The sequence below is a fragment of the Uranotaenia lowii genome, chromosome 2, assembly GCF_029784155.1.
Source record: "Uranotaenia lowii strain MFRU-FL chromosome 2, ASM2978415v1, whole genome shotgun sequence".
Lineage (NCBI taxonomy): Eukaryota > Metazoa > Arthropoda > Insecta > Diptera > Culicidae > Uranotaenia > Uranotaenia lowii.
In genome coordinates, this window is record NC_073692.1 from 175,772,765 (window position 1) to 175,785,338 (window position 12,574).

At 36.1% G+C, this 12,574-nt stretch overlaps 2 protein-coding genes across 2 annotated transcripts in view; one reads left to right on the forward strand and one right to left on the reverse strand.

The window, feature by feature from the left end:
* Window positions 1-3,764, forward strand: part of LOC129745346 (crossover junction endonuclease MUS81) — a 46,887-nt gene extending 43,123 nt beyond the window's left edge. Inside the window, exon 5 of the transcript XR_008737117.1 lies at window positions 3,462-3,764. The gene's annotated coding sequence lies outside the window, so the exon portion shown is untranslated. The remainder of the gene's footprint in view (window positions 1-3,461) is intronic.
* LOC129745349 (hypertrehalosaemic prohormone-like) lies at window positions 3,212-12,000 on the reverse strand. Its single transcript, XM_055738369.1, has 3 exons — window positions 11,755-12,000; window positions 4,088-4,216; window positions 3,212-3,934 (listed from the first exon to the last, which is right to left on the reverse strand). Exons 1-3 carry the CDS (start codon window positions 11,821-11,823, stop codon window positions 3,893-3,895), a joined length of 240 nt encoding a protein of 79 aa, XP_055594344.1. The 5' UTR covers window positions 11,824-12,000; the 3' UTR covers window positions 3,212-3,892.
* Between the last annotated feature and the right edge of the window lie 574 nt (window positions 12,001-12,574).

Sequence of the window (12,574 nt, forward strand, 5' to 3'; positions counted from 1 at the left end):
ATGGTAGATTCCGTTAAAGCTTTATCATTAACTTTATACTTTCAACAATAGTTTTAGTTGTTTTGATTACAATTTTATAATTGGTTTTTGCATTGAATTCTATGCTTTCTTCAATTCTATACATTTCAGATTTAATGATCTGATCTAGAAGTTAAATGATATGAATACAATATTAAAGGATGGTTATAGATCCTTTATTTCAAATTCCGCTTGTGTGCCAGGAAGTGGTGAAATAAAAATCAGGGTACGTCAAAGCAACGGAAATTTCGCTCGGAGTGAAGACCTTTTTTTTGGTCGTCGATCCACACTTTCACTTCAGCAAGGGTATCGAGCGCAGTTCTTTACTACCTAATTTCATTACATGCGCAATTATCATGCAAAATTAGGCTTATTTTAAAAAATCACGGAAATCCAATGGCATATCAGGTTGTCAGACTAAGCCTCGAAAAATCAGGCATATCCTGAAAAATCTGGCACATTTGCATCTCTGGTGGTAGATGCAACTCTACATCTACAATTTTCCCGAATCTTGGTTAATATGTTTAAAAAACGTGTTTTAATAAATTCAAGAAAATTATTCCACAAAAACTGTTTTAACACTGATTTCCATGGGGCCCGGTCATTTTGCCAAATGGTTATTAAGCCGAATGGTCATTAGGCCGAAAAGTTGTAAGGCCGAATGATCGTAAGGCCGAATGGTCGTAAGGCCGAATGGTCACAAGGCCGAATGGATGCTAAGCCGAAAGGTAGTTAGGCCGAATGGTCGTAAGGCCGAATGTATGCCAGGCCGATAAGAAATATTAACGCTTGTTTGCCTTTTGGAGCGAATGGTAGTTAGGCCGAATGGATGCAAGGCCGGATTCGACCATTCGGCCTAATGATTATTCGGCCTTATGAACATTTGGCCTATCGTCCATTTGGCCTAACAGCCATTCGGCCTAACGACCATTCGGCCTAACTGCCATTTGCCCCAACATGCAAACGAGCGTTGATATGTCTTATCGGCCTGGCATACATTCGGCCTAATGACCATTCGGCCTAGTGATTATTCGGCCAAATGACCATTCGGTCTTACGACGATTCGGTCTTACGACGATTCGGTCAAATGACCATTCGGCCTAACGACCATTCAGCCTGATGACCATTCGGCCTAATAACCATTCGGCCTTATGACCTTTCGGCCTAATGACCATTCGGCCTAGTGACCATTCGGCCTTGCGTCCTTTTGGCCTAACAGCCTTCGGCTGGTTAACCGTCGGTCGAATAACCCATTCGCCCTAGTAGTCTATTCGGCCAGATAACCCATTCGGCCTAACGTCCATCGGCCGAATGACCTTTGGCCAGCCTCGATTTCCATGTGTGTTAAATTTTGGTCATTGAACTTCACATAGACGATATCTCAAAAACCACAAGACAGATGTAATCCTGCACTTTTTTGTTTTGTTTATTTTTATAGAGACTTAAAATTTTGAATTCATTCACCTCTTCCTCAACCCTCATCCGCATTAGAGTGTCATTTTGACACTATTGCAAGTTGAAGGCTTGTAACTTTTTTCAGAAGCTTCAAAATACAAAAATTTCTTTGGGGACCCTAAATGAATTCGAAAGTTCTTTAATATTGCATCTTTACTTTTTTTTATGAACGAACCCTGGAAGCCTGGACAAAAAAACTCCCTTTTCCGACTTAGAGTGTCAATTTGACACCACAAAAGTAAAATCTATCTAAGTCGTTTGAATTATTATGAATTTTATATAAAACTTATATCAATAGAAACCTTGTAATGTCAGTAACATATGTTTAGAACATTATATATAGCTAAAGCTTCTAGTTTTCTCGTTATTCAGCATGAAAGAAAAAAAATCCGAAAAAACATGCCTCAGGAAAACTGCAGTAGTTCATATATTACACGTCCAAAAAATATGTGTCTTATGCCTATGAAAGCTGAAGTTAATGTCTACATCATGAAGCCAAGAAATATTTTTTTTATTTTTTTTTAATGAAATGGTCACAAAAAGTTAAAAAAGTGGTCTGAAAAACCTACTTTTCATTCGATTGCTTGTAAATACTGTTTGAGCGATGGTAGAGTTTTCGAAAAAATATGACTAAAAAAAATTCTAACATTTTGCTGTCTTTAGATTTTCCATGCAACAAAAATTGAATTTACTGGAATTTTTCAAAGTTCACTACTTTGCGCGATTTTTTTACAAATTGAAATTTCATCTGTTTTTGTGGTCCACCGTGAGGTTGTACCCGGATTTTCAGTGCTTTCACTTTGTTTGGACCAATCAAAAGTATATTCATTGGAAAGCACATTTAATCTACATTCTAGAGAGGTGCAACAATTCACGCTGTGAGATTTCACAAAAATATGAAAATTATAAACGTAAAATCATTCCTGAATTTCGAGAATTACTAGCATCGCGTCCAGCAAAACGTGTTTGTTTGCTCTCCGAGTTGGTACGGTGGGTGGTGATTTAGGCAGAGAGCGAAGCCGACAGACGAAATAATGATGCGTGTCGTGCATTTCTTGGTTGTAAATATTCTATTGATATTAGTTTGCATTTGCTCCTATGAACTACAGCCAAGGTTGCCGAAAAAAAATCTGTGTTTTTGAGAAAAAAACACCTGAATTTCTGTGATTGTACCCAAAAAATCTGTGATGGTTTTCTGTGATGCTTTTTCCTTTAACTTCATTGAAAATCATGAGAAATTGGGTCTTTTTTACATTTAAGTTTGGAAAAATCAATTAAAATTATCAATCTTATCATATTTTTTTCATTCAAAGAAAAAAAAATCAATTTTATAATGGTCAAAAAAATCATAATTTTGGAAATCCATTCGAAATTCAAAAAATCTGTGAAATCTGTGAATTTTTCAAAATTCTGTGTTCTGTGACACAGATTCTGTGATGAAAATGTGCTCAAAATTCTGAGAAATTACAGATTTTTGTGTGATTTCGGCAACCTTGACTACAGCAGTTTTCCTGAGGCATGTTTTTTCGGATTTTTTTTCTTTCATGCTGAATAACGAGAAAACTAGAAGCTTTAGCTATATATAATGTTCTAAACATATATTACTGACATTACAAGGTTTCTATTGATATAAGTTTTGTTTAGATCGGTTGAACACGCCAAAAGTTATAACGATTTTAGCATGTAGTGTCAAATTAACACTCCTAGTGCTGATTAGGGTAATGAAATCTGATGCGGATGAGGGTTAAGACGCAGTTCTCAAAACTGCAACTTGATGGGCTGAAAATTATACGAGTTACCACTACACAGGACATCTCCAATTTATTTGAATTGAAAATGCCAAAACGAAAGATTCGCGTTTCGCTGATTGTTCCTTATTGTGTATGGGAGAGTGTGATATATTTAAAGCTCAAAATTTTGGTCGAAAACTTTTCAAATCAGCTTGCATTCGAAATTGGTAAGATTTGTTTCTCTCATTTTTATTTCAGGTCACGCGTAAGCACGCTTCTGTCCGGGGTTGACCGACTGTTTCCTGTCGGCGTATCCTATCCTGTCCAAAAAGGCCATCTTTCGAAGCGAAAGTTATGGAAATGAAACAGTAACACCAGTTTTCACTTATGCCATTTTACGCGCCTTAAAGTATATGTTATATGTTGAAAGGACTGTATCCGGTGGTATTTGGCGGCATTTTTTTTCTTTATTTCAAAGTAAAGCTACCACGCGATAATCAAATCTCAAAGACTCCTGCCCTCTGTATGATTATAATTCAATAAATTATTTATAACAACTAATTTTACACTGTACAGAATTTTTATTTATTTTTTTCAATGCTTCGTATGCTTCGATTTTGATGACATCCAGTGGAATTTGGTACAGCTGACAGCTAGTATTGGCAAGTTAGTACTGATACGTCTATTTCCTAGGACTTCTGGCTGCATTCCAGCATTTTTTGGGCTTCAGTCTGTGATAAAATGAAAGAAGCATATGTTTACAAATTACTTCACTTCTAAGTTTGTTTGAATTCGCACTTGAATCTGAAGCTACTCAAAGTTTTGTGTTCTATCCAAGCGTAAATGTGTGCTGTCTTTTGGTTTACGTTACAGAATTGGCTCACCTGAATCATTCGGTAGATTGCCATCAGCGAAGAGTCACTCGGCTTACAATCGTAGCCGAAAGGTCCATTGAAAGAAGTGAGTCCGGCAGCCGATCGTTTCCCGTTGCCCCATCCGGTTGAAAATGTTAGCTGGAAAGGTTTAATGTATCAGGGTATTAGGGAAAACATTTTCTGTACATTATTATTGAAAACTACGAGAAATTGTAAAAAAAAAGCTGAAAAGGTTTAATGTATAAAGGGAAAACAGTTTCTGTACATTATTATTGAAAATTACGCAAGGGAAATTCTTAACAAAATCAACGAATAGGAGAGAGGCGGGCTAAATGCGCATACTGAGAGTAGGGAGAATACTTATTTGATCCCATATTCCATTAAATAGATAAATGTCTAATAACCGTATGCACATAATCAGACATCTGTTTTCTAGACATCAGAGCAATGTTTATATTATAATGGAAGTAGGCGTGTGCTTGCATGATGAAGTTTAGAAAAAAAAATGTGCGCCGGTGAAATTTTTATTAGAAATTTTGTTTTGTGAGGAAATCATTTGTGTATTTACAATGTAATTTGTGCTACAACTTGAATTTGATAAGGAGTAACTTCGTATCTTGTTGGGCCAAAAAGTTATTAGCTGTTGCATAGGAGTTTACATTTAAAAACAATTAATTCATTTGACATCACTGCTAGTGTCTAGCAAAGTATTGCTGGAAAAATAGACATAGAATACCTCTGTAGCCACTAGCAGTGATGTCAAATGAATTGATTGGTTTTCAATGCCAAATTACATCTCCTATTCTACCGATTTTAACTTTTTTTCCTAATAAGATACGAAGGTACGGTCTTCGACAAAGATGTTCAGCAGAAAATTTCCTATAAAGAAACTACTATGAGATTTAAACCACCAGATTTTTTATGATACGAATTTTTAGATAGCATGCTCGGCGGAATTAAATTCTAGAGAGAAATTTTTTTACATAGAATATAAAAGAAAGGTGGATAGACAGGCATGAGTGCGCCAATAGAAAAAAGCTTGATACACAGCAAAAAATTTTTCCTGTAAAATTACGCAAATGTCCTGTAACAAAAAGGAGCAGGACATTTGCCGTAATTTTACAGGTCGAAAACATGATTACGTGACATTTAATTTTCTGTGTACAACTTTTTTACAGGACATTTGCTGTAATAATAAATAAATCTTCGTTAACTTTCAAGGAAAACAATTTAAAATTACAGGTTTTGTTAATTACAGGTGATTTATTTTAAAGGTTGCAGTTTTCAGTGACACCTAATAGTCAACATTTTTTTTCTGTGTAGTTGTTGAAATTTTAGGCTAGGGGCATGTTGATGAAAAGCTCCCATGAATTGTAACGCCTTTGCTATACATGGAGAAAAAAGTATAGTATTTTCAACAATAATCCACTTATAATCAATCATATCTGATTGCTTCTCGACCAACTATAATTAACAAAATTTCAACAATACATATAAAAGACAATCTGATTGATTTCGTATATTCAACAAAACATATAATACATTTTTTTTTATTTACAAATGGTTTTATGAAGGCATTTTACTTATAAAGTTTTTATGTGCCGGGAGTATTTTTCCTAACTTTGGGTTAGTAAGAGGGGGGCATATAATACATTCAACTATGGATGTATAATAGATTCAACTAGAATGTACGATTGATGTCATACATGTAGATTCCGGGATCTGATGCACGAATAAAACCCGCAGATAACCACACCGAAAGACACTTTTCGGATACAAAGAACAACTCAGGCGATTTACTGGGAATCCACTTTATTCTACCAAACGCAAATGTACGACCGTTCCCGATAACAGTCGGCAAAACACTGTCAATCGCGTATTTCTACACCTTATCACGTTGAATAGCAAGTTATGAAGATGGGGATGTTCAATCCAACATACATTCATCAATAATTATAGTAGATTCAACTTTAAGAATATAATTGATTTAATTGTTATTATGTAGTTATCAATTTAAATAATATTATTAATTTTATTGTAAATATGGTAGATACAACTATGATAATATGATTGATTTGATTATAAATATGATGAATTCAATTATATGTATTTCTATGATTGATTCAATGAGGTCAACTATAAATATTGTAAATTTAAATTCTGTTTATATTGGAAGTAATCATATCACATCGAATCATAATTATGACGTTTTATTCAGAATAATTTTACGGCTACGTTTTAAATTTTAAATTTATTCCTGCACGGTTTAGCCCCAAGATGCTGACGAAAATTCCAAAATCCTCGTCCTGGTTCACCCGCTGTTGTGCTTTGTGCAGTTTGAAGTAAGGTTGCCCAGCAATTTGTGTGTTTTTACCAATCGGTCCCGGAAGACATCCTTAGAAGACCTCCACCCTTGTAGGGGGGTTGGGCGGGGGGGGGGGGGGGGGGGGGTGGGGGTGGCGAGAAATTTACTCGTATCATGACATCAATCTATCATTCGCATTACCGACCTTACTGACTTACAAATTCTATTTTCCTGTGGGATCCTGCCATGATCACGTAGAGGAACGTCGAGACCCACGTCGATTTCACGGGTAACCAGAGTAGGTGTACCTTTTCCCGATTCCAGGAACTGTCGGCCTACTACACGATCGCTGCCAGGAACTGGCGGAGGAAAATGTTTCCCCATCGCCGGAGAGCACTACTGGTCTCACATTTATGATTTTTTTTAAATTTTTGCTGATGAACAGGAATGAACACTATAGTATTCAAGTATCACACAATCAATCATTAAAATATAGTTGAATTTACTACATTTATAGTTGAATATCTAATATTAATCATGCAATTGTAGTTGAATTAATCATATTTACAGTTGAATCAATTATACCATTACAATTGAATCTATCATATTTATAGTCAAATGTGAGAGTTTAACCAGGTATGTATAGTTGAATATTTTATATTTATAGTTGAATGACTAAAATCAATCATACAATTGCAGTTGAATCTACCATATTTACAGTTGAATTAATTATACCATTACAGTTGAATACATTATATTCATAGTTGATTGCGTCAAGTCAATCATCAGTTTGTAGTTGAGTCTATTATACTTATAATTGGATGCGAATAAATTAACTACGCTTTGATGATTTGTATAACCAACTAAAATAATAAGAACAACTGTGGTCTCTTTTCTCTGCGTACACACTCGTTAACTATGCACGAGAAATTATACAGAATTTATATAAATTGGCACAAAACCCATTATCAGGCTCGGATCCACAGAAGAATAAAAAATGATGATTTTCAGAACGAAATATTTATTTTTTCCATAAAAACATGAAAGCTCAAATTTACTCAAGTAAACGTTTCTTAAAAAAATCTTCAAAAATCATGGATCAGTTTTGAACCAAAACGGAACTTTTCAGACCCCAGGGTTAGAGAAATTCAAAAATGACGAAAAATGACTCAGTCTAATAGATTGTCGATTAAAACCAGCTGGAGTTCCTCGACCAAAGGGTGATACGGTCAAAATTTGGTCAATATCAACTTGACGTATTTCTTTCAATTTTGCATTTAAAAAACCTGAACACCCCTCATTTTGAAGGTGTGTGTGTAGAATGTTGCTCCTATTTTGATTTTGGAATTCACTCTTCAGTTGTCAAAATGCCGTCCAAGGAAGAAGAGCAGTATATCAAAATTTTGCTCGCGCATCGCGAAAATTCGAGCTACTCGCACGCAATGCTGGCAAAATCGCTTAAAGTTGCCAAACCAACCGTTACAAATGTAATTAAAATGTTTGGGGAACGTTTGTCGACAGCCAGGAAGTCTGGATCGGATCGGGGGGAAATCGAAAACCGGAAGCCGCTGAGACGACAAAGAGAGTTGCCGGTAGTTTCAAGCGAAACCCTAACCTCTCTCTCCGAGAAGCCGCAAATAAGCTGGGTTTATCGTCTACAACCGTGCATCGAGCCAAAAAACGAGCCGGACTATCGACTTACAAGAAGGTAGTAACTCCAAATCGCGATGATAAACAAAATACGAAGGCCAAAGAGCGATCCCGGAGGCTGTACACGACGATGCTGACGAAGTTTGATTGCGTGGTAATGGACGACGAAACCTACGTCAAAGCCGACTACGAGCAGCTTCCGGGACAGGAGTTTTATACGGCAAAAGGAAGGGGAAAGGTAGCAGATATTTTCAAGCACATGAAACTGTCAAAGTTCGCGAAGAAATATCTGGTTTGGCAAGCCATCTGTACCTGTGGCTTGAAAAGCAGCATTTTCATAGCTTCCGGGACTGCCAACCAAGAAATTTACGTGAAAGAGTGTTTGAATAAACGTCTGCAGCCTTTCCTGAAGAAACACGGTTGTTCCGTACTGGCATCTTGCCATTACGGTAAAAGGCCAAGGTAAAGAAGACCAAAAAACTGCTAAGGACGAGCAGCAGTTCAAGGCAAATTGGCTTTCTGCGGCGAAGAAGGTGGCTGTACAAAATCTGATGAAGGGTTAAGCGTAAGGCCCGGCAATTCAGATTTGGAAAAGCGGAAGCCTAACTGAATATTTTTCCTGAGTTTTATACTAATTAAACTTGAAAAAGAAATTTAATTTGATTTTTTAAATAAACGATTTCGCCGATTTACACGCGTTTTCCCTTGACCAAATTTTGACCGTATTACCCTTTACTGTCAAGCATGTGATAAAGATATATACACATATACACTGCCAGCCGAAAGTTTGGGATCGCCTGCTCAAAGATATGAAAATTTTGATCGTCCATATCTCAGCCATCTTATGACATATTGCAATCGCGAGCAAAACCTTTTATGTATGTTATTGAAAAAATGTTAATGTTGAGTTTATTTGACTTAAATTTAGCTTAAAGTTGTGTCGTTTTCCAAAAAATGCACTTAAAATTCAAATCCGCCCATATCAGGGTGGAGTATTTAGATCAAATTTCGAAATATCAATATTAGAGTCTAATCATTTTTTTCAAACTTATCAAAACACATTCGTTTGATTTTGTGCAAAAAATTTGCGATGTACTTAAAATATATAAAATAACTACTTAAGTTATCGTCCAAAAGTTTTGACCAGTTTCTCGAAACATGCTTTTTTTATTTCACGCGTATTTCTGTTATCAAATAGCGTATTGTTTATTTGGTAGACTGATTTGCATGGTAACATAAAATCGTATCAGAAATGATAACTTAAGTCGTTTACAATGGTGTTCCGAATCGTAATTCCAAGTGCATATTGAAAAGATCGTATAAAATTGTGTCTGAAGTCAGTTTAGATTGGATATGATAGAACGTCCGCCATGTTTGTATTTTTTTAATTGATTTTGCTCACGCTCGGGTTTTTTTAATTTTTTCATAGCAGTCTTTGACTAATTTATTTCGCTTCTCAGATATGAAACATGTTTAGAGTAGCAAATGTCCTGACGACACTTTAGACCTTACATGAACAACAAAGGCTCTAGGAAAAAAGTTCCACTTTTTGCCCTTTTGGAACACTGTGCATTTGTGGGTCTAAATACATTCCTTTACAGAAAATAATAAGAAGGTAAAATTTACCAAGATAAAAAGGTGAATGCTTGTGAAATCCAAAAAGGTAACTTTTAGCTCACCGAGGTGAAATTCACCTCACAACGAGGTAAAGTTTACCTGAATCGAGCAGACAAAGAAGGTACAATTCACCGAGAAAAAAGGTGAATAAAAAAAAGTTAAAACTTGTAGTGAGATGAATCCAGGTTAACGGATTGAGCCGGATATGCCGAACTCGTTTATCGAGGTTAAGCTGTTTTGTCAATCAGGAACAAGTTTTGCTTCGTGCCCAATATGTAAAAATCGGAATAGAATGGTAAGTGTTTACTTAGATATCGTTTAGTTGTACTGGTTCTCATCATAAAAGGTACTTTGTTTTTGTTTCATATTGGCCCACAGAGGTTCGAGGTGTATTCCACGTCATCCTCCAGATATCATTCCGGAAAAGCGGGACCTGACCGGATTAGCCGAAAGGAGAAGGGCATGAATGTGTTAACGCAATGTAGGAGGATTCAGTGGCCATGGTGGCTCGGAAGAACGCTAAGCTGAATTGCCACGAGCCTGGCGAATAAACCCAAGCAAACAAAAGTCGCGTTTTCACTTAAAGATAGAACTCGGAAGTTCAAATTTGGCTGAAAAAAGGTCATACGAGAGCTTCATGTGACTCTTGTCACGTAAAAATTACTCAGGAACTTCCATCGCCTTTTGAAAGGTTAAATTATAGATAATGGAACTTCTAAGCGCTTTTAATGCAACTTCTTTCAAAAAGGTCGATAACGTTCGCTCGAGATACTTCTAGGTGTTTTAAAAAACCCATATGGGAATTCTAAGCGACATGTCATAAATGTCTGTCAATTTCTTGTCATGGTATTTGTTTTGTTTATTTCTGTACTGATATTTGCAAATGATATACAAATATTTTTCGAATTTTTCTATTCAATCTTAAGATATTCGAATAAATTTTTGATGATGAGAATATTTGTTATTATTTACTGAAAGTCCTTTAAACGAAATATGGTGCAATCTACTGACCAACCCATTCAATCATCTCAAATGAAATTAAGATTAAATACTAATAATAACAGTGGCAATGAACTATTGCTGGATTGGTCGAGAGGCTGGTGACTTTTATTGGAACCTAATTTTTTGCTAGGTGAATTAAAAAAGGTAAAATTTACTTTTTTGTTAGGTGAATGGAAAAAAGGTAAAATTTAACAAGATAGATGGGTAGAAAAAAACCTCGCTTTTCGGTAAATTTTACCTTTTTTTCCGTGTACAAACAAAAATAGTCTTGCTTATAGACTCATTATAAGTATTTATAATGATTTTTTTACAAACTACTGGTGACAGTGATGTTCTGTTAGTAAGAGCAAGAGTTTTGCAAACAGACTTATGGATGGTAAGAAGAATTTATGTATAAAAAATTCCCCTCACACTTCAGAATGTTGTTCCTCACTTTTGAGTTTTCAAATTGACGGTTTGAATTTTCTATTTAAATGTTGCAAACAGTTTTCATGGCATTTCTAACAAGTTTTGAGTTTTTGTTAGAATTTATATCTTTGAATAAAGTCTTCAGTTTTATATTTGGTTTCACCAAATTCGTGACAGGTTACATCTTAATTTTGTTTTCTGTTTTTAGTGCTGAACTAAGTGACCTTTTACAGTTTTGATAAAAACGAGAATTCTATTTAAATAACGTTTTGAGTACAGATTGATTCCACATTAATTACGACACAAAGCTTCTTATTGAAACATAATTTCCGGAAAACCATAAATTAATTGACTCACAGTGTTTACTCATTTGCCTAACAAGTTCGTGGAAAATCCAAAAATAAACCGAATTGATATTCATTGATAACATCCACCGATAACCAATTTTGTAAATTTTCAGAAATCGAATTCGAGCCCGTTTTTCACTCTCCTCGTACATTCCATTCATTACTATTTATGAACCATTCACAAATGGCGAACAACCGGCCACGTTCCAATCAAATCAAATCACTAATCAAAAACTTTCCCGAAGGGGGGAAAAGCCTTCGCCAGTAAAGTTGGGCTCCCCGAAACCAAATCACATTCACGGTGAGGACACGTGGCCTCACGTATCACACCCTCACGTATCACATACCTGACCCTCACACACGAAGATCAAAGAGGCGCAGATGAGCAGGACGCTGAGCAGTCTGACCAGTTCCATAATTCTTCCTAGAATGTGATGTGATGTGTGGGTCACCCGCTGAAAGAGTGTCGTCGAAATGGGGCAGATTAGCTAGCTAGCTAGGTCCCGATAGAATACTAGGACGATTGAAAATTTCCTGCTCCGGATTCCGTCCTTCGTTCGACCGATTGGTACTCGCACTGATTGATGGCTGGGTGTTCGGTTTCGTTTGGCTTATATAGGGGCTACGATTTTCGACCGATTGAAATTCCTACGCTCGTTTCCGAAGCTCGGCCCTAATTAGTGTTACATGAGCTGGGGTGGCTTCTCAGCAATGCATTGCAATGGTATGGCACTGAATCAAATCGTGTCACAAAAAAAAACTTAGCCGACTTTGAGAATTTTCTAGGCATTTACAATAATGTATCAAACACATCATACAGACGAAATTTCATTGTTCAATGATTATATCTATGATAAGCATTCATCAAAGAAAAACAAAATGTTCAAAAATATAAGAAGCCAGTCGAATCATGTGCATTTTATCGGCCGATCTGTTTCAGTTAAGCTTTCCCAGAACCCCACGATGCATCCGTGTTAATGACGCATTCCAGCGCGCCAATAAAAGAGACTAACAAAAATTTGCAACGGCCACAAGTCCACTCTTTCATCGTAAGGCTAATCAGCAGTGGTGTAGCCTACTTTAACATACAGTTTTAAATTTATGAATGGTAAAAACTTTTTTGAGTTTTTAGGAAGAAAACACATTTTGTTAAGTCAACGTCAATTG